The 21,932-nt window shown below is 44.1% G+C and overlaps 1 protein-coding gene across 2 annotated transcripts in view; it reads right to left on the minus strand.

Moving 5' to 3' along the window:
• Positions 1–21,932, minus strand: part of FAT4 (FAT atypical cadherin 4) — a 152,468-nt gene that overhangs the window by 14,276 nt on the left and 116,260 nt on the right. The window contains exons 8-13 of one of the 2 annotated variants that reach the window (XM_036240897.1): positions 20,693–20,937; positions 14,052–18,401; positions 8,829–8,933; positions 5,118–5,425; positions 2,125–2,210; positions 599–778 (exon numbers count right to left, since the gene is read on the minus strand). In XM_036240897.1, the coding sequence (XP_036096790.1) occupies positions 599–778; positions 2,125–2,210; positions 5,118–5,425; positions 8,829–8,933; positions 14,052–18,401; positions 20,693–20,937 (5,274 nt within the window). Of the gene's footprint in view, positions 1–598; positions 779–2,124; positions 2,211–5,117; positions 5,426–8,828; positions 8,934–14,051; positions 18,402–20,692; positions 20,944–21,932 lie in introns of both variants that reach the window. The other variant, XM_036240896.1, reaches the window with a different exon arrangement.

Here is a 21,932-nt window from a genome sequence, read left to right on the forward strand (position 1 = left end):
GTCTGTGGGTAGTTAGTTTATTAGCTAGGTTATGGTTTTCTGAATTATCCAAATTTTTAATATAAATTAGAATAATTTTAAAAATAAAATATGTTATTTTTACAATTCCTAAATCATTGCTGAAAACCTAACCAATAATCGAATAGAAAAAAATTTTTACAGTGTGCAATTAATCAAGTTATTACTTGTTAAAGATGTATCAAGTTTTGTGGAATATATATGTTTACATGTAAAACTAATTTAAGTAGGCTTTTGTATACATTATTGCAAACACTTACACATCATGATGTGCCTTTCTATTTACCTACTTAATTTATATAATCTTTACCATAACTCTTAAGGTAGAGTATATACATACATACATGCATACATATATTGTATTTTTAGAATCCAGAAAATAAAAATTAATTTTCTAATTAAATGCTACATGTCACATCAAAGAAAATTTCACAGCTATAAATAAATATTTACAATTCAACACATTATAAAATACTTGGTATTTTTAGGGCTTGGGACACCATAATTCCACCATTTGCTGGCCAATTATCATATACTTTCTGCATTTTCTTTAAATTAATAAGAAATAAAATTGCCGTACTGGTCTAGGATGCCTTGTGTGGCCAAAGCCTGGCTGGGCTCCAGAGGCCTTCCATTCACTGCAAACTCCATGACGCACCCGACAAAGTCATGGCTTTCCACGTGCCCTCTCCTCTGGAGAACTGGCTCCAGGGATCGGATACCTCCGACTGTGACTCGATTGGGCTGAACGTCAAGAGTCCTCCATGAGAAAGAAAAGTACATTAGTACCGACATGACAGATTTCAGTAGAATGTTTCGTTTAAAAAAGAGCGTGGATAACGTTTCTGGCACACGTTACAGCATGGCAACTCTTAGTGGAAAATGCCACCCGTGAATGACTGTCCACCAGACAGACACCTACAGGATTATTTAAAATCTGAATAATAATACAACGTATGGAAATGGTATTTTCAGTGGGTCAAATAGCCTGTACGTAACAATGTTGAATTAGCAAGGAGCACACTAGCAGAAAGAAGATAAAATGCGTTAGGAATAATAACAACTCTGATAGTAATGCCAGATTATGTTTTTCCTTCTCTATAGAGATGATAAGGAATGCCAGTAAGTTGATTAATGCAATGGATTATGTGCCACTGTTTATTTTTCTAATTGTTAATATTTCTATAAAAACCCCTTATGTGTTTTTTTTTTTCCCCCCAAAAAATATACTTTTTATTTTTCTTGCCTTATTGCACTGGCCTAGGACATTGAAAAGAAGTAATAAAGAGGACATCTTTACCATATTCAAAATAGTAGAGAGAAGCATTCAGTCTTTTACCATTAAATATCATGTTAACAATAAGATGTTATTTATCAGATTAGGCTAGTTTCCTGTGTTCTTAATTTGCTGAGTTTTTATAATGAATGGATGTTGAATTTTGGCAATGCTTTCTGTGCATCTGTTGAGTTGAACATGTGGTTTTCCTTTAGTCTGCTGATACGGTGAATTCTGTTGGCTACATTTTGGATGTTAAACCAGCTTTACAGTCCCAGGATAAATCCCACTTGATCACAAGACATTATCTGTCTTTTACATGTTGCTGCATTAAATTTACTAATACTGTGTGAAGGACTTTTTACATTTATATTCATGAAAGATGTTAAATTCTTTTTTTTTTTTAATCACTTATATTTTAGATGGGTAATGCTGTACTCTAGTTTGAGGTGCTATTGAAAAATATCTGTTGGTACTTGTCACATACAGTGTTCAGAGAATGTGTTCAAAAGGGGTGGGGTCCTCATCCTAACCTTGGAGGACCCAAATCACATGCAGCTATTGCACAAAGCTTCTGAGAGCACAGGCTATGTTCACCTCCCCTCTCTGCAGCTGTCTTCTTATCACTACCACTTCATTTCACACCTTTTTAAAGCACAGTTTGTATACTAATTATTAACTTTTTATTTTACAGTTCAAAAATCCCTTTGGAAAGGATGAAATATCTCACACGTTTATGTACTATGTAGCTTAATAAAATTACTTTCAACGGTGTCGTTTCCTTGGTAATGTCAAGTAATAATAGAGATCAAACTAGTACTTTTACCTACCAGTCATCCGAAACGGCCACGTTGCTGACCGTGCAGTATCCTGGTTCCTGGTTCTCCGAACAAGAGTCCACAGTTAAGGAAGCTGCCTGTACAGCAAGAGAAGAGAACATTCACCTGGGTTCCTCCCGCCCACAGTGTCCTTTGCAGCCAGCACTGCCCGGGGCTGGTTTCTATGTGGCCATGATTTCGAAATTGCGACAACATTTTGATTCCGTACAATAAATGCAATGCAATCGTAAATTATGGACACGTAGTTCTTTGATATTGCTAAAACTGAAATCGTGAAAGAACTGCATGTAAAGGGTAGGAAGGTGTTCTGAACAATCTTCTTCAGCCCCCTTGTCTTATAGACAAAGAATCAAAATGCCATTGAATCTCTTAGAGTATTACATGGAGGGTGTGAGGCAGCTCCCTGGGGTTACCATCTTCATAAGCCGGTTTAGTCTACTATTTAGCTAGTTTAACAAATGAAAAAAATAAAAAACAGATTTGTTTTTAAAAAAGTCTTCCAATAATTTTTCAGGCACATATACAAAAAGGATTTGAAAGTACACAGCAATCTATGAAGACTGTGATACTTGTATTAAAGATAAAATTTGAGATAATGTAAAGAAATAAATTAGGTGCTCTTTACACTTTTAAGAATCATTCTTTATAAATAATATAGTACAGTGTAGCTATGTATAATCAGAGTGCATTATTATAGATTGCTCTACAGTCGGGACTCCCCAAAAATATTTAAGTCACAGCAAACAGCGCCTGTATTGCAGCCTAAGGGATGAGTTACCCTGGGACAAAGCCTTCTGTCTAGTAACACACAAGAATACTCCACTTGGTCAATAAACAAAGTCACCAATCATGGTCACAAGGCCCAAGAATATGACAGAGTCTGGCTCTCTACATTGTGCAATGACCATGAGGGTTGCCGGCGGTCCAGGTTAAGCCCAAGGCTGGGGCACATCCATGTTTTTCCAGCTCCACAGTGCAGGCGCCTTTGCCCCCCAAGCTACGGTAAGTTCTGCAAATGATAGGACTTTGCCTGTTTTATTTGGCGGAAGTGTAAGTATAATATTGAGAGTGTGGTATTTCAGAACAGGGTCAGTAGGTCACAGGAAGAGCCAGACCCCAACTCTAGGCGGACTGAGAGTTTCTCCCAATGCCAACACCAAAGGTTCTACCTAAATGTATTTGAGTACTGGAGCACAGGACTAATCCGACCTCGTCCTTTTCACAGCAGAAATATAAACACAGTCGACCCCTGAACAATGCAGTGGGTGCCGACCCCCATGAAGTTGAAAATCCACATATAACTTTTGACTCCCCCAAACTTAAACTGCCCCTTGGTCTCTGTGGGGGTGGTTAATTCAGGACCCTTGTGAATACCCAAATCAGTGGATGTGCCCTATATAAAATGGCACAGACCAATGAGTGCCGTCAGCTCTCTGCATACTTGGCCTCTTGATCCTGGGTCAAACAGTACAGGTATTTATTGAAAAAAAAAAAAAAATCCACATATAAGTGGACCCATGCAGTTCAAACCTGTGTTGTTCAAGGGCCAACTAAGCCACGTAAGTATTAATCTATAAGAATGGTTATCGCTTGAGGTTACTTTTAATAAAAGCAGAGCAAGTGTAAGAAACAGCACAGGGAGGTCATGCAATGACCCACACTCCCTGCTACCTACCTGCCGTGTCTACCTGGTTTGCGATCTATCTTCCTGAATCAGGTCCCTTTAGTTATATATAGAAATGCTTCATTTCCTTAATATCCCATTTTTATTAATATTGCATGATTTTGAGGAACTGTCCATATAACTTAGATGGGAGATTTGTGAAGGTATATCTTAAATACCTTACATTTCAGCAATAATGAACGGGGCCAATGTAGAGTTCTTATGCATCAAATATTACAGGCTAAAGTATTTTAAATGATTTCTATCAGTTAACTACTTTAACTTATTATAAGCTCCATAAAATGAACTCTCATGAGCCATATAAATTTTTTCCTTTCCACCTTCTCAAGGAAATCATAATAAAGACTAACATTTTTAGGAAACATTTACACTTCTAATTCTATGTCCAGACTTTTTTTTTTTTTAATGTCCCAATTAGCTACCTCTTTCAATAATTAACATTTTTTTCCAGTGCTCTATAAAATTGAGTAATATTAATCTCAAAGGCAGAATTAGGGTTTCATGAAACAATTTATGTAGTTTATGTAGACTATTTGATTTCTAAAGCACACTATTAACACATCTCCCTTTGTGTATACGATGCAAATTATCAATCATTTCAGAGATCCCTAAGGCAATAATAAACTCAGGTGTGTCACGTGGATATTTATAAACGTTTCAACTAGGAAAACACAACTTAGATAATGGTATCATATTTTAGTCAAACTTAATATTTAAAATATTTTCTTCTCATTTTCTGTTTGGTGATACAGCTCAAAGAAAAAACACCTGAAGGCAAGTTTTATTTGAATAGTAGCTCACACAATCTGCTCTTCAGAGTTCAATGCACCTTCTTTCTGGTTGACTTTTTCTACCAGTACCGCTGTAAACTGAGAAGTTTCTATCCTGTCAATGAAATGATTCAAAGCTGAGATGATGATTTTGCCAGTTTCCAGCGAAATCCTTTTGAACTGCAGAAAACAGATTCAAAATCCAGTAGGGACCTGATTTTGGATATTTTCTGAAATAGGGAAATTTTTCCTTGGACCGAAGTAACAAGGACAAGGTTGTTTTCCCGCAGTTAGTATCATTCCAAACCTCATGACTGGCCACCTAGCCCAAACTCTCCCCCTTGGGCAGACCACATGGCACCCTGCTCTTGGTTCTCCCTCTTGCTCCCGAGCCCTTGTGTGATAGGATCAAATGTTCATGAACTTTACAGGGACCTGTGTTACATATGCTCTGATGAGTGGGGTGAAGTGGGATCTACCATCCCCTATTAGGGTCACCTGTTCGTAACGGGACATCACCTGTGCCTTACCATTCCTGCTCTCCGGGCAATCACAGTGTGAAAATGTCCATCCGACACCTTCTTCATGGTGGTGAGTTTGTAGGTGCCGCTGCCTAGGTTGTAAGAGAATCTTAGTCTTTCTTCAGCAATTTCAAGGGCCAAAAACTCAGCCCGGTCCCCTGTCTGATTGTCGTAGTTGTAAAGCAATAAAGCATGACTTTTAATCGTTGCAAATTTGACATAAATATAGTTGTTGTTGGGGTCCAAGCTGGGAAATTCCATGTATGATAACTCCTCAAATCCGTAACTATTCAACTCGCAGTGTTTTCCAAAGACACCTGGAGATGGAAAAAATTGACAAATTGACACGTCAACTTCCAGTGACGTCTTAGTAAATGACTTTGATTAAAATGCAAAAATTAGTCACACTTACAACATTGTTATTACTCTCCAAAGAATACTATCTAAATTAAATTGCAATAGAATGAATTGATGATCTTTAAAACATATCTCAGAGATGATGAGCTGGTTTAATTGCTTTTCTTTGGCCAATTAGGAAACATATCGAAGTAGGGATGCCCCATTTCTGAAAATTAGAATTAGTGGTATGAAGTATGTCCGAAAGATTTCTTTCCGTGAAATCTTTCAAAAGTAATGGGTCAATCTTTTTTAAGTTTTACTATGCTGGAATTTTCAAACAAGACATTTCCTTCATAATATATAATTCTTAAATATAAAATTCTTAAATTCTTAAATAAATTCTTAAATTCAATTGAGCATGATATATCGTGTTTTGACTTAAAAAAATCAGTTCCTGTATTTGTGGTATTTTCAAGATTCACGAAATTAGGGAAAGGAATATTGCTTTTAGGGAGTGATTGTCTTAGGTTTTATCTCTTCTTTGTTTCATACCCACGTTGGGTATGATTTATACCAGGCTACTTAGAAATAGCTTTCTGTTTTTTTTCCCCCCAAATCCAGCATTCCCATTTGTTTGTGCTGGTTCCTTTTCAAACTTGAAAAATGAGTTTTATTGATGTTACAATGCTATGCCAAAATTCTTTTCCCACAAATATTAGTAGACTGTAGCAAATGATTGGAAAATTAGCCCATGCCAATACACCATGACTCCTATTTGCTCACAAAGGTTCCATTCCTTAATTTGGGCTGCGCATCTCTTGTAAACGCCTTGCAGTCAGAGTCCGGGAACTGTAGCCAGGAGGAGCCAATGCCATCATTCTGCAGAACATTTAAAACTTGCCCAAGGCCACAGGACCATGGGATTCCGAGCCAACATCTGAGGCCAGATCTACTGATTGTCTGCTTGTTTAGCTGTACCACATATTTTGTATCCAAATGTTGTTTAAATTAAAACAGCTTAGTAGTTGCTATAAAAGTGTGTGTCTGTTATCCTTTCTTTTTCTGTCAAGGCTGAAGTAATACTCATTGTGAAAGAGTAGAAATACATATAACTTCTTTTTAATCATTAACTGAAGTTAAAGAAAAGGCAGAGGAATTATTGGAATTATATATTATATATCATATATTATATATGGCATACATTTATTTATATCATATAGCATTTATACTTTATGTTATATCTATGATTTATATTCATATACAATAAGATTCTTAAATGTATATACATTAACTTTTATTATATTATATATACCTTATATATGTAGAAGGAGTAACCAAAGTTACAGAAAAAGCAAAGATAAAACACACAAATTAAATAGATATTGCAGAAAACCTTTACTATTTGTTTCCTCAGGTCTCTTCTGATTAAATTTTAATAAATCTATGAAAATGTGCTTAAATTGTATATTCATATATGTAGAAAGTATATAGATCCCAGAAAAATGTTCTATATTTTAACTGAAATCAATACTGTATATTCAAACATAAAAATATTTCTTCGTGGAGTACTTTTTTCCTTTTAAGGAGTTTTGTTATTTTTTCTACAGAAAATTACATTTTTGTTCTTGAAATATAATAACATTGAATGAGGATTTAAAAGCTGCCTTCCAGCTGAAATGCTACAAAATAAACCTACATAAAAGTCACGGGCAATTATTAAAATTAACCTAATAAGGGATATTGTGTATGTGTGTATATATATGAAGTTATACATATATACATATATATGAAGCTTTAATTATACAGGCTGTCTTTATAAAAGTTTTAAGCACTTTGTTTTTTTTCATAAATATAATCTAAAAATACCGCCATCCAACAGGCCATGACTGCTGTACCAGCTAAATGCAGCAATAATTTGTTCCTATTTAGCATCAATTATCTTAAATCTTCATATTTGCAATTGGAATGCAAAGGAGTCTCTAAAAATGTTAACAACCTTTGTTCAGTCTCTTGAAATCATTTTCCCACTTTCCACTCCAACAGCCTTATCTTTTATTCCAAAACTTAAGTTAGCCCATGAAACCTGGTTGTGGTTATGCGTGAAAAGCAGCACCCTTTGGGATTATAAGGTATCGCTAAAAGAAAGAAGTAGTAGATGTAACAGTGTGCTTATTTTACCCTAATCTACCTTTCTCTGTTGGTGAGGATCTCAAAGAAAGGTCACAAAGGAGCGATAATGTGAATGTTATACTGGACTGAAAATAAAATTTTCTAGTCGCTACATAACATTGGGGTGGCTTTCATCTTTGATTCTAGACAAAAACCTCAATGTCGGGGCCTCAGAACTACTGCGTGGCTCGCAGTTAGATGCACCGATGTTCACTATCATTCTATTGATGTGCTTTATAAACACACAACTCGACAGAGTCATCAACTTATTTTAAAATGGATCAGTACATTTCACTGGTTACTAGAAACCTCAGATTAGTTTTAAGTTCTATTCTCTACTATACACTAAGATTCACTTTTCAGGTCCACAGTGATATGGTCAAGGACAGACCAGAAAAATCTCCTTCTCCTCTTTGGCTTATAGAGTCTCTAACTACTGCAGGTCACTGTAGTGTTCACTCAGTGTGGGGAAAGTCAGCCTTTAAATCAATGGAATGATCACGGACCTAGGAGGCAAACCACGTTCAAACGAAGGTTTCCTCCCAAGCTTTTCGCATAGTCCTTGGCTGTCTCCGTGCTGGGCAACATTTGAGTGACACCTGGAAGGAACCCTTCAGTTCATCTCACTATGGAGAATGTAAGTGTAAGTGTACAGATAAACTGTAACACTTCTCTGCCTCAAAAGAACACATTAGCCTGAATTTGGATGAGTTCGGTTGACACTCTCTACAAAAAGTCCATCGTGAAAACTGCATGGCTCGTTACTAACTCCGTATAACACAAGTGGATGAATTAATGTAAAAAAAAAACAACAAGCAAAACCAAACAAAAATCATTTTGACGGATTCTTTTTAAAGATTCAAAATAAAGAATGATGTTAAATAGTGCCTGAAACATTTTTTTACTTGATAGGTTCTAGGCTGAAAAGAAGGCGTCTATAAATACTTGAGGGCAGATGTCCAGAGAACATGACATCAAATTCAATTATCTTCAGTTGATTATTGTTCCAGTAATGATCAAAGCAATAGAATCAATGGGATTTCCATAATTAACTTCTAAGAAGATCAAACCTTTGAGATTTTATTGTGCCATAACCCCCCGTGTAAAACAGTTCACGTTTTCTTAATCATTCGGGGCCACGATGAAACCAAACTGCTAAGCTGTGAGTCAGAGGGGACGGATGGTTTCTCCGGCTGGCGGAGCCGAACTCACCGAAGGGACAGTGGCAGTAGTAGGACTCCACGCCACTCTGGCAGGAACCCCCGTTGAAGCAGGGGTTGCATTCACAGTAATTGACCGGAGACTCGCACATTTTCCCTGGAAAGCATCAAACTCATTAGACAAAATCTTACGCGTGAGTCCATCAACACCACCACTGCATAACCATACACAGACATCCCTCCTGAGAGACTCTCTCCTTGAAGCAAAGAAACATGAGACCATCTCACTTGACAGGAGGAACTGGACTATTCGCTCCGAGTTCAAAATCTTACTGAGTTATTCAAAGACACACATCCTAATGGAATATTTAGGAAATAATGTACATGCACATTGTGGAAGGAAGTGCTGTGTTCAGGGGAATCACGAATGGTGAACACGTTTAGATGTTTCCACTAGTTTTTTTTTTCCTCCTTGATGTCTCTACCTTTTGTACATGTTATAATCGCAGAGGTGAACTTTTCATGGGATCACTTTCACTGTGATTTCCTTGGCTCAGCTTTGTTAAAAGTAATCAATCTCACTTAGCCTGTGGGTCACACTACAACCTTTCACTCTCAAGAAATATCCCCTGCCCCCAGCCCTGGCCCATTTAGCTCAGTGGTTAGAGCATCGGCCCACAGACCAATGAGTCGTGGGTTCGATTCTGGTCAAGGGCACGTACCTCGGTTACAGTTCGACCCCGGCCCTGGTCGCGGTCCTGTAGGACTAATGCGGGAGGCAGCCGGCCAATGTGTCTCTCTCACATAGATGTTTCTCTCTCTTTCCCTCTGTTCCTCCCTCTCCTTCCCACTCCATCTGAACAAAAACAGAAAAACCTCCTCAGGTGAGGATTAAAAAAAGTGATCTGTTATAAAAGAAGAAGCAATACCCCTCACTTCATGCTGCCTACCTGTCGTAGAGCCAAATGAGACAGAAGAAAACACATCCAATACACTTTCACAGACCAGACTTATTCTCAACGACGGCTTGCGACTACTTCGTCTTTTTCTCAAAATCAGTGATACCTGACCAGCATATTTTCCAGTTCATGCAGACTTGTCTGGGATATTATCTGGTGAAGTTGAATCAACTAATTCTGCCTGAGCGCTCAGAATGAAGCAGGCAGAAGAGGGAGACATTTCAGTCAAGGACGCGGACGAGTTTCTTCAGTGTTTCCACGTTAGTGGGGGAAAGGGCTCACTGAAGAGGACACATGTCCATCCACAGATGAAGGAGGAGTGGTCCTTGGAGGCTGACACCTCACCGAAGCAATGATAACACTGAGCACAGACCAGCGTAGGCCTGCACTCATATCCAGGTCTACAGTCACCACTGAACAGGCAACATGTAAGGCAGAAGGCCAGTCCCTCTTGTTTCTGTGGTGGTGGGGTGGTATTCTTTTCCCATGTAAACTTTAATGTGTTTTAACACCACTAAATTACGATTTGATAAATTACATATTATTATTAGATGTACATTGCACGTAATTATTAGAACAGTTTCAAGTGTTCTGATTCTAAGAAACAATCTTAATTTCCACTCATGGACAGGAGGGTTTAATTATTTACTTAATTAAGTGGAGTTTGTTTCTGTAGAGTGATTTTCTCCTTCCCAGTGTGACGGCGCTGATGCGCACACTCACTGTCTCGTGACACATGTACGTTTTATGTGCACGCTTAGACTTAACGTCGAGCACCGATCATCCATTTCATCATCATAACTGCTTAAAACACAGTCAAAGTTTCTGTGTAATTCAATTCTGTTCTTGTGGCTTGATTATGTAGCCACAATAGTTCTGGTTTGAAATTACAAGTGTGAGTCAGACCTCACGACATTGCTAACGAACATGTCCCTCTACATCATGGGGTCATAAACATACCACGTCCCCCTTTATAAGTAAAACTGGGAATCTCCTTAAAAGGCAAAACAGTGACAATTTCAGAAAACCTTCGTATTCTAAGGGGAAGTAATGAAAATAAACGAGTTACCAAGAGAGAAGCACAGAAATGAGGAGGTAAATATTGCAGTCATGTGTTCTGGGAGAAACAGGCAGGACAATGTCACCCTGAGTATGTGCAAGGTGTCACAGGGGCAGACACTGTGGAAAAGGAGACTCCCTCCCGCGGTGTTCTTAATGGAATATCAGAATTGCCCCATGGAAAGCAGATACAACCTATTGGCTACACTTTCAATTATCTTTTTGCCACAAGGAAAGCCACAACCTACTTCTACCATTTTCTTCCCCGTGTAAGAGCTTACGTAACTGTCTCAGGTGTTACTGGACTACGTAAGCTTTCATATTCTTTTCTGGAAAATTCTTTGTGTAGCATGTATTAAATACATACTCTTTTTCTTTTAAATATTTTTTCCTTATTGATTTTTTTTGGGTTTTTTTTGAGAGAGAGGAAGGGACAGGGAGAGACAGAAATAGAAACATCGATGAGAGAGAAGATCAACTGGCTGCCTCCTGCACGCCCCCCACCCCCAGGGGACCAGGCCCACAACCTGGGCATGTGCCCTGACTGGGAATCAAACTGGCGACCTCTCAGTACATGGGTCAACACTCAACCAGTGAGCCACACTGTCCGGGCTTAAATACATACTCTTTTAACCTAAATGTTAGTGCATTGAAGAACTTTTCTGTGACCCCTCAGACTACGAGGTCCTGTTCTTACAGGTTCTCAGAGCATCTCCTGGTGAAGTTTCCAGCACTGCTTTCAAGGGTACAGTTGCATTGTTATAACTACGAGATGACTTGTGCAATATCTTCCCTGTTTGGGTGGAGGATCCAGGATGACGTTCAGTGGGTGCTCCACAAATATCTGTTGAATGAATGAGCCTTTGAATATTTGCCTAGGAAATTCATGGGAGAAGCCAAAACATTTTCCACCTGGAGAACAGGTTGGATGGGTAAGTGAGGCCACTTTTAGGGAGCTCTGCACACCCATCTGAGTTGATAGAACTGAAAGTACCAGGGATTTCTGGGTCCTTAGCATGGACATAATTAAAGGGGCAATGTACCCAAATGTAAATTCAGTTTCGGTTATAGAATGACGTGTGGGCAGAACAGTCTAGATCGGGTATTTTGCTGAATAGAGAGATTCTTGGCTTCTAGTCCCCCTTCTCCAAGTCTGTTTCAGTCTAGGACCACGGCTACCAGTCACACGTGACTCGTTAGCACTGAAATGTGCTGGTCTGATGTGAGACACGCTGCAGTATAAAATACCAGGTTCTGAAGACTTAGTATAAAAAATAAAGTACCACAGAGATACATTTTTAAACTGGTTACTTATTGAAACTGTATTTTACATGAATTGCAATGATTAGTCCCTGGCAGCTTAGAGTCGCCAGCGTTGGCTCAGTTTCTACAACATAAAATAAGAGTAAGAGCCGTGTCTCTCTACGCCAGATATTGTCTGCCGACTCAGCACCATCTCTCTCTGTGTTGCAGGGGCTGGAAGTTGGAAAACTGACTTCTCCAGACTCCCTTCCAGCCGGGGCTCGCCTTTGGATCCCGTCAGTGGACTTTCCTGACCTCCACTCTTAGCCAGTGTGAAGACTTTGTAAGCTATTCCCGTGTACTCTCTACCTTCCCACCGGAAAATCCTAAGGTGATTTCAGTTCCTGAGCAGTCTCCGACTAATCCACGATCTCGTGGACTTTCTGTGAGGACCAAATAGGAAACTGCACAGAAAACTCTTAGACGGTATCAAGGACTTGCCAGTATACTGTGCAGCAGTGCACATGGAAGTGTGAGGGGTGTGCATGCACACGAGAAGCCAAGGGCCTGGAGCCAGCTTACAGCCAACCCAGACGGGTTTTTAGCCCGTCTCTGTGCCACCTGGAGGCAAGTCATTTCATTCTTTCAGTCCCTCTGAGACTCATTCATTTTTGTCTTTGAAATGGCAATACTCGTAATATTCATTTCTCAGGGTTGTGAGAAGAACTCACTGAAGGTCGATGACGCAAGGAGCTTTGGGTGGTACTGAGCCATTGGATAAATGTCATTCATATTTCATAATGAAAGGGGCATTCCTGAAATTTTCGACCACTGATTTAGAAAAGTCTGCTAAGTGTATGAGAGGAAACGAGAAAGACCCAGTAAGAGGAAGTGAGCACCATTCACGCTGAAATCTGCACATGGCGTCGTGGCTGGGGCCCGTGTGCCCTGATCCCTGTCTGCTGCCGACTGCATTCACGCCTCTTCCATGCCAGGGCTCGGCGTGAGCTCTCCAAATCTAAGCGAATGAGTCTATTATACTGAAATGGGACAAAGAAACAATCTTCATTGTTGCATTCCCAGCAGAAGCAGCAGCTTTTTTTGTGGGGGGAGGAGATTTTTGGAAATCCTGACCTCATGACATGTGTATAGCTTTATTATTCATGATCCTAAGACTCCCACTTGCCTGGTGTCATTGAGGTTTCTGGTCTTCTGAGCAATTCTGTGGCTCACCTCTGTTACCACCACAGCTCCGCTAACACGACTAGGAACACTACTGGTTGCCATCACTACTTACTGCTGGGTTCGGTGCCAGGCGTTTTACAAACATTATTTTACTCATCACAACAACCCAGAGAGGTAAGTGTGACTATTCCCATTTCACAGAGGGGGAACTTGAAGGTCAGCAAGGTTAGGTGACTTCCCAAAAGCGTACACTCTGGAATTCACTTACACCCTGACTCTCTAACAAATGCACTGAGTCCCCTTAGAAAACCGACTAAACGTGTCTCTACTTCAGGCTCTTTGTCCACAAAGACTGAAAAATAATTATCCCCACCACCTAGGTTTCTTATGAGACATAAATGCAGAAAGGGCTTGGCATAGTATCTGGCCAATAGTAAATGCAATTTTTTATTTTTATTTTTTGGTTAATCCTCACCCAAGGACTTTTTTTTCATTGATGTTTAGGCAGAGTGGAAGCAACAAGAGGGGGGAGGAAGAGAGAGAGAGAAACATTGATGTGAGAGAGACACATCAATTAGTTGGCTCCCACGTGTGCCCCAACTGGGGCCGGGGATCACACCTGAAACACAGGTAAGTGCCCCTGACCAGGCATCAAACCCACAACCCTCTGGGGCATGGGCTGACACTCTGACCACTGAGCCACAGCAGCCAGGGCAATAATAAATGCTATTTTCAATTAAAAAACCCCTTGCGAATGACAACATTCATTACTCCCTCCCTCTCATGCCTGACACGGCCAAAGTCGTGGTGAGAAGAGCCAAGCACCATACCTGTGAATCCAGTTTTGCACACGCAGCTGAAGCTTCCCGGGAAGTTCTGGCAGAGGGCACCGTTCTTGCAAGGACTGGGCAGGCACTCGTTGATGTCTCTCTCACAGGCCCTGCCCGTGAAGCCATCCGGGCAGCTGCAGGAGAACCCGCCCACCAGGTTGTGGCAGGTCCCGCCGTTGTGGCAGGGGGCCGGGAGGCACTCGTCGATGTCCACTTCGCACCAGCTCCCAGCGTAGCCCGGCAGACACCTGCACAGGAACGGCCGCAGGGCTTCGTTGGCCACGATGATGACCGGAAGGCTCTCGTGGCTCCTGACCTCGGGGCTCACAGCCAGTCTCCTGATACAGCTCCCTCCGTTCTGACACGGGCCACGGGCGCACGCGTCGTGATCCACGGACTCCACCTGCACCCCACTCTGCCGGAGGAGGATCTCCTTGATGCTTTCGAAGAAGGTGGCCACCCCGCTGGGATTCACATACTGGTTACCGCCCCGCCTCACCGCTGCCAGGAGAAAGGTCCGGTTGCTCTCTTCGTAGGCTCCGTAGAGCTGCACGGCCGTCCCCAGGCCCGCGAGCTGGGCACCTGTGATGCGCAGGAAGTGAAGGTAGTGGTTGGTCAGGAAGTCCGTCACCGTCGGGACACTGAGCCGCAGCAGGATGCTGCTGTCTATGGTGGCGTTGGAGAACCCCGAGAAGAACACGCGGACGCTGCTGGTGACCGCGCTGTGGACTCCGTCACTGCTGAGCACGGTCAGATCGAACGTGCCGTCTGTGGACCTCGGCTGGGAGCTCAGATCACAAGTGCCCCTGGGCACGCTGAAGAGGCTCGTCACTCCCGAGGTGAGGGAGCAGTGGAACGTGTCCAGCACGTCCGCATCCTGTGGCTTCACGGAGCCCAAAATCCCACCAGGAAACAGGTTGCCATAATAATAAACAAATATCTCCACCGTCCGAGACTGGGAAGGGTTGTCGTTTTGGTCGATCACGGTGATGTGCACCGTTCCTGTGGAAGACATCTGAGGGACGCCAGAGTCCCTGGTGACCACCGACAGGTCGAAGTTGGCGATCTGTTCCCTGTCGATCTCCCTGGTGGTGCTCAGAACCCCGGCGGTGTTCAGACTGAAATAATTGGTGGCAGGACCCGTGCTCAGCAAGTAGTAGGTAAAGGGGCCTTGGTTGGGAGGGAGGTCGGGGTCGGTGGACTGGAGGGTCATCACCAGAGTTCCCGGGCGTTTGTTTTCCATGACTTCTCCCTCGCTGACGGTCAGCATCGGCCCGTTGTCGTTGATGTCTTCCAGGGTGACTAATAGCGAGGCGCTTCCTGTGGCTGAGGGTGTCCCCGAGTCAACAGCCAGCACCGTGAGGTTGTAGACAGGGAGGGTCTCGCGATCTAACTCTGCAGTCACGGTGATCTGCCCCGTCTGTGGGTTGATGGAAAAGGCTCCGTTTTCATTCCCTGATCCGATGAAGTAAGAGAACCGGCTCCAGCTGGGGACGGAGTCAGAGTCAAAGGCACTGACAAAGGTCACATGCGTTCCCGTCGGGACCCCTTCGCTGATCTGAACACTGTAGGTGCTTAGACTAAAAATGGGTGGGTCATTGGCATCGAGCACGGTGATGTTTACCGTGACCTCATCTATGTCTGCACCCCGGATGCTGCCGGAATTCTTGGCCAACACCTTCAAAGACACCCTCTCTTCTTTCTCTCTGTCCAGCGGTCCCGAGACAGAGATCTGCCCAGTCTTCTTGTTGATCTGGAAACCTTTCTTCCGACTGTTCCCGAAAATCAAGTAGTGCACCTCCCCGTCGGCGCCCAGATCCCGGTCACTGGCAAACACCTCTCCAACAATCGTACCTCTAGGGGCTGCCTCTGAGATCTCAAAGTAGTAGAGTTTGGAAACAAAACGGGGTACATACTCGTTCGTCCCCTGCAGCTGTATGGTGACCGTGGCAAAGCTGCACCTCTCCTCATCGGGGACGTTGAAGGCTTTCACGGTGAGGTGGTAGCTCTGCTTGGTTTCAAAGTCCAAGAAGCCTTGCGTGGTGAGGACTCCCGTGTTGGGGTCGATGACGAAGAGGTCACTGTCGGAGGACTGCACGGTGTACGCGATCACGGCATTGGGGCCGGAGTCCGCGTCGGTCGCATTCAGGTGGATGACTGTGGTCCCGCTCGGGGCGTTTTCCAAGACGGCAGGGAAGTACTCCTCGGGGAGGAACACCGGGGAGTTGTCGTTGACATCGAGCACGCTGACGGTCAGGCTGCAGTACCCGGTTCTGGCGACCCACCCGCCGTCGGTGGCGCTAAGCGTCATCTCGTGTTTCTGGCACAGCTCGTAGTCAAGAGGTTTGGCGAGGGTCAGTATTCCCGTGGAGGAATTGATGGCAAAGGTGCCGTCTTCGTTCCCTGAAGCGATGCTGTACCTGACCAGGCCGTTCATCGCCGCGTCTCTGTCTCTCGCGGACACCGTCCTGACCACGGCCCCAACCCCGTGGCTCTCAGGGATGGTGGCGGTCATGTGGCTTTGGGAGAACTCTGGAGTGTGGTAGTTTTCCTCCGTGACGATGATCTGAACAGTCGCTTGGGATGAAAGGGGAGGGTTCCCTTTATCCTTGGCAGTGACTGTGATCAAAAAGTTCTGGTTCAAGTTGGCCAGGAGGGAAGAGGCTACGGAAATCCACCCCGTGCTGTTGTCCAGCTTGAATTTCCCCCCGTGCTGTTCGCCGGAGATGAAATACTCCACCTCGGAGTTTAACCCGAAATCTTTGTCATCCACCGCCGTCACTTTGATCAGCTTGGTACCGACTTTCACGTTTTTGGTGACGGGGGTGAAATATTTCGTGTGAAGAAACTGCGGTGCATTGTCATTTCTGTCCACTATGTGGATGGTGACGGTTGTCTCGCTGAGGAGGGGAGGTGTGCCCCGGTCTGACGATGTCACTATGAAGCTCTGTCTGTTGATGTTCACGTTACTGAAGCCACTGACGTTCTGGTATTTCAAGATCTGCTTATTGAAAATCTCTCCTGTGGTGGCGTTAATCCGGAAGTACTCTGACTGAGACTTGATAAAATAAACCACTTGTCCGTTGGCACCCTCATCGGGGTCTGTGGCGGACACCTGGGTCACTCTGGAGCCAATCTCAACAAGTTCGGGGCAGTCTAAATAGTAGGAGGGCCTCCGGAATCTCGGGGCGTTGTCGTTGACATCGGTCACGAATATGGTGACGTCGGTACTGACAGTCCACCCGGAATCATGTGCGGAGACTCGGATTCTGTAACGGTCTGTATCCTCTCTGTTCAAAGGTCTGCTGATGACTATATCCCCCGTGCTGGGGTTGATGGTGAACGGAAGACTTGTGTCCATTATGGAATACCTACTCACTGCGTTCGCACCGACGTCTTCGTCGGAGGTGGTGACCCGGGTGACCGTGTAGCCCAGTGGGGAGTTCTCCGGAACGTGGGCACTGAAGATCTGAGAAAACCTCGGGGCGTTGTCATTCTCATCTAAAATGTGAATGATCACTTTCACGGAGGAGCTCTGAGACGGGGAACCTTTGTCCGAGGACCTGACGGTGAGCACGTACCGAGCTACCTTCTCCCTGTCCAGAGGCCGGATGCTTCTGATCTCCCCAGTGGCGTGATTGATGCTGAAACCGTGTTCTTTGTTGCCATGGACGATTTCATAGTCCAACTGCCCATTGGGTCCGCTGTCCTCGTCCGTGGCTGAGACAGTCAGTATTTTTCGAGGAGAAAGATTTTCCAGTATTTCGGCTACAAAGGGATCTTCCTTAAAGACTGGGGCGTTATCGTTGACATCTAGCACGGCTACGTCGAGTTTCTCGTAGGAGGAGAAGGGAGGGAAGCCGCCGTCTCTGGCCTCTATCCACACGACGTAGCTTTGCATCTTTTCAAAATCCAGAGGCTGGCTAATGGACACCTGCCCGGTCAAGGGGTCGATCTGGAAGGTGCCGCCCAGATTCCCGCTGGCGATGTAATAGGCCAAAGGCTCTCCGCGCAGGGAGGACCCCGTCACCGTGGTGACAGGGGTGCCCACCGCCTGGTTCTCCGGAAACATGAACGTCTGTTCTTTGGCTCTGACTCTGGGGAAATCCGCCCTGTTCGCAAACCTGACGGTCACCGTGGTGGCGTCTGTCTTCGGGAACGAGCCCCCGTCCTTCACGTGCACAGAGAAGGTCACTTCCGAAGCCCCGTCTAAGGGTCCGGCTGCCATGATGGCCCCCCGCAGCGGGTCAATGTGGAATTTCTCAGAGTTTCTCCCCGAGAGAGAGTAGTGCAGTTCGGAATTGGGTCCGACATCGGCATCCGTGACTGTGACCGCGAAGACGAAGGAACCTGCGGAAGAGGGAGCGGGCGTCAGAATGACAGGGACCCCAGCAGGAGGCTTGCAGCCGGGGAGCGCGTGCAAAACACGCTGTTCCCCCGGCCCGAATCGGGTTTCTCCCGACGGCTAGGGGAGCACAGCCCGCCCTCTCTGCTGTCCCTGCAGCTGCAGCATCACATCCACTTAACGACAGTCCCCAGGGACTGACCTGCCGTTTTCTAACCAAAGCTCCGCAGTCTGCGGACTGGATATCTTTCAGTCTGCCTTTGGGGGGAGCAGAGACAAGCAACAGCTGATCCCCGCACTGTGGTTCCTGGGGACATATCCGGCCCTCACCAGCTTCCAACCCAAGGGATGGTGCCGTGTGTCCTGCTCACAGCCATGCTGCTGCCCAATGGGAGAGGTAAGTGCTCTTTTATGTCTTAAAACATCTCTGAATTTCCATGTATATGATCGTGTCAACAAAAATAGCAGGGTGTGAAGATTACTGTGGATTCCTTATGCCCGCTGTTCATAGCAAAGTTCTTTTATCTGTGAGCTATTATCCCATGGAGACAAAACATAAGCACGCGTGCGCGCACACACACACACCAACTGGAACAGTTATAAAGTAGTAAGAAGTAAGAACTGAGAAAGAATGGACCACGTGGATTCCAAACCCAGGGCTTGGGAAGAGGGGCCAGTAGAGCAGACTGTGGGGCCAGACCAGGGCCGCCCGCAGGGCATGTGCTTGAGATCCTCATTCAGAAACCCTTCCCCAACCTGCACTCCCAGCCCTGCAGAAGAGTTTGTGACAAACTGAAAATTCTTCTATTTGAAGAAGGAGAAGAAAAAAAGGCAAGTGATTCTCGTTAGTTATGTCTAATGAGGAAAAGATGCAGGTGCGGCCCTTCCTCACTTTGCACAGAGATACAATGTTGCATCTCCGCAGACGGGATGTGACTGGAGTCCTGCCTGCCAACATCACGTCAGCTGTGGGCCTTCATCGGGGAGTTATGACTTTGGTATCGATGTTTCCTTCTGATAGAAAGTTGGCAAAATGTATGGATAGTATACCTTCAACTGGCATTAATGAGACATTCTTGAGTGCAGAGAAGATTAAAGATCACTGAGAGGAGGAATCCTGGATCCATTTATTATTTCTTTCTCATTAAAAATATTTTGAAGCAAAGAAGATTATAAATGCACCGTGCTCTTTATTTGTGCATATTCCCATTTGAAAACCCTTCTCAAAAATTGCAGATGGCAGATGATGTGTGCAGTTCTTAGGAGAGTATGCCATTCTTTGCAAATAAGCGAATGCAACCAAATTAAATTTAAAAGAGATGCAGAATGATAAATATATGTTGTCAACATGAGGGTGGTTCATTAACAGCTCCATAAACTTACTAACAAATAAACTTGCATCCCTGAAAACTGGAATAAAATTATGCTAATGATAATTAATTAGAATTGTTCATTCATTGAACATTTTTTAAAAATCTATTCTTTGAGATGACATGGAGGGACCTGGAGAGTATTATGCTGAGTGAAATAAGCCAGTCATAGAAAGACAAGTACCATGTGACCTCACTTATAGGTGGAATCTAATGAACAAATTAAACTGATGAACAAAATAGATCCAGAGAATGGAATTAGGGAACAGACTGACAAACCCCAGAGGGAAGGGGGTGGGGGGCGGGAAGAGATGAACCAAAGAACTTATTTGCATATACACACAACCCATGGACACAGACATCAGTGCCCTGAAGGAGGAAGGAGCGGGTAGGAGGGTGTCAATGGGGGGGAAGGAAGGACATCTGTAACGCTTTCAACAATAAAGATAAATTTTAAAAATAATCATAAAATCTATCTGTGAAGCACTGACATAAAATATTCATGTTCTGCCAATGAATATAGCGGAATTCCTATTAATTCCAGATAACGTTTCAGGTGCCACGACTTGGCCTGAAGAAGAGAGACAATGTGCCTCCTCTCAGGGAACTTATGCACAAAACATCTCTAGGCAGAGTCTAGAGATGATCTATTTTAATCACAACACCATGCAAGTAAAAAGGAATACTACTAGGAAAGATGTGGCACTTACAAAATCTCAAACATAACTGGTCGAGGAGGGAAAAATTTCATTTATGGGACTCAATGTTCCTTTACTCTTGTTAGGAAAAACAAGTTGAATTTTAGAGGATTTGCGGACTTAGGCTATAGCCAAACTATACATGTACAAATGAAAGAAATGTGTTTTAGCGAATGTGTCCAAGACATCGTTTCTGTCTACCCATGACCTCGGAGTTGGCTTGATTACCTGGAGGAGTAGGCGATGGGATGTGTGTGACATATGGGTGATGCTGAAATCTTGGCGGGTTGTCGTTGACATCAGTCACAGTGACGAGCACGCTGGTGGAACTGGAAAGAGGCCCCGGGGACCCAGCATCACTGGAAACCACCACTAACGTGTAGTTCTCTCTTGTTTCCCTGTCTAGCAGCGCGCTGGTGATGATCTGTCCCGTGGACGGGTTGATGGTGAACTGAGCGTTTCCGCCGATGATCCTGTAACTAAAGCAGAGAGCAGAGGGGGCAGGTTCCTTCTAGTTATAATACTGTAGCACCTATTTACTATCATTTAAAAACTGAGGCAGAAATGTAACGAAAGGCATTGCACGTAAGACCATCCAACCGTGAAAGAATACGGCTAAAAGATGGATATTTCAGACCTTATGTGAATATCGCAGTGACAATCTTTATCGCGAGACATCCGATGACCTCAAGCAGGGCCTTGCAGGGCTTCTTAAATCACGCAAGACCCCAAAGTGTACCCAGAAGACCGCTGTGCTTCAAACAGACGAGCCAGAGAGCATAAATCAGAGCCTTTGCTCTAATATTGTGGTTAATGGCCAGGATCACAGATGAACATCTGTTAAATGAATCTAAAAATTATTTTTCTGCTGTGTACCCTAAGAGCCCAGAGAACAGCAGTTGAGTAGCTTACTCTTGCAAGACAAAACCCTGTACTTGGTACATGCTGACTATCCAGAACTAGAGAACTGACTGTTTCTGCAGAGACATTCCTGGTTCCGAGGCTCTCGTCTGTCATTCCTTACATGGCCATGCTGCTCGCTGTCAGGAGAGGTGGGACATCTCCGTGGATAGTTTGATGCGAACCAGACTGGTTAACGGACAGGAGTTTCCACGGAGAATAGCTTCGCTCTTCCCCCTGGAGTGGTAAGCTATCCGCATCTATTCCTCAGAGAGCAGCTGGGGAAACGCTTCTAAGCTCGAAGGTTCAGAAATTGGCTGGGGTCCATCATTTTGAAAGGTGGAGGTAGCAAAGAAAGAGATGCCTTTGAAAGCTCTCTCCTGCAGACCGACAACGCAATGCCCTGGCTGGGACGATGGGCATGCTCCTTTAGGCTCGCTCCGCGCTCGTCAAAACACAGCCACAGCACAGGTGCCACGCAGGGCGGCACGTCCCCAGCAGCCAGCACAGGGCACACTCCTCCTGCTCAGTTCACAGTTTAAAAGACACATTTCAGCACTTTCATCCT

This window comes from Molossus molossus, unplaced genomic scaffold, assembly GCF_014108415.1.
Source record: "Molossus molossus isolate mMolMol1 unplaced genomic scaffold, mMolMol1.p scaffold_m16_p_4, whole genome shotgun sequence".
NCBI classification, from domain to species: Eukaryota; Metazoa; Chordata; class Mammalia; order Chiroptera; family Molossidae; genus Molossus; species Molossus molossus.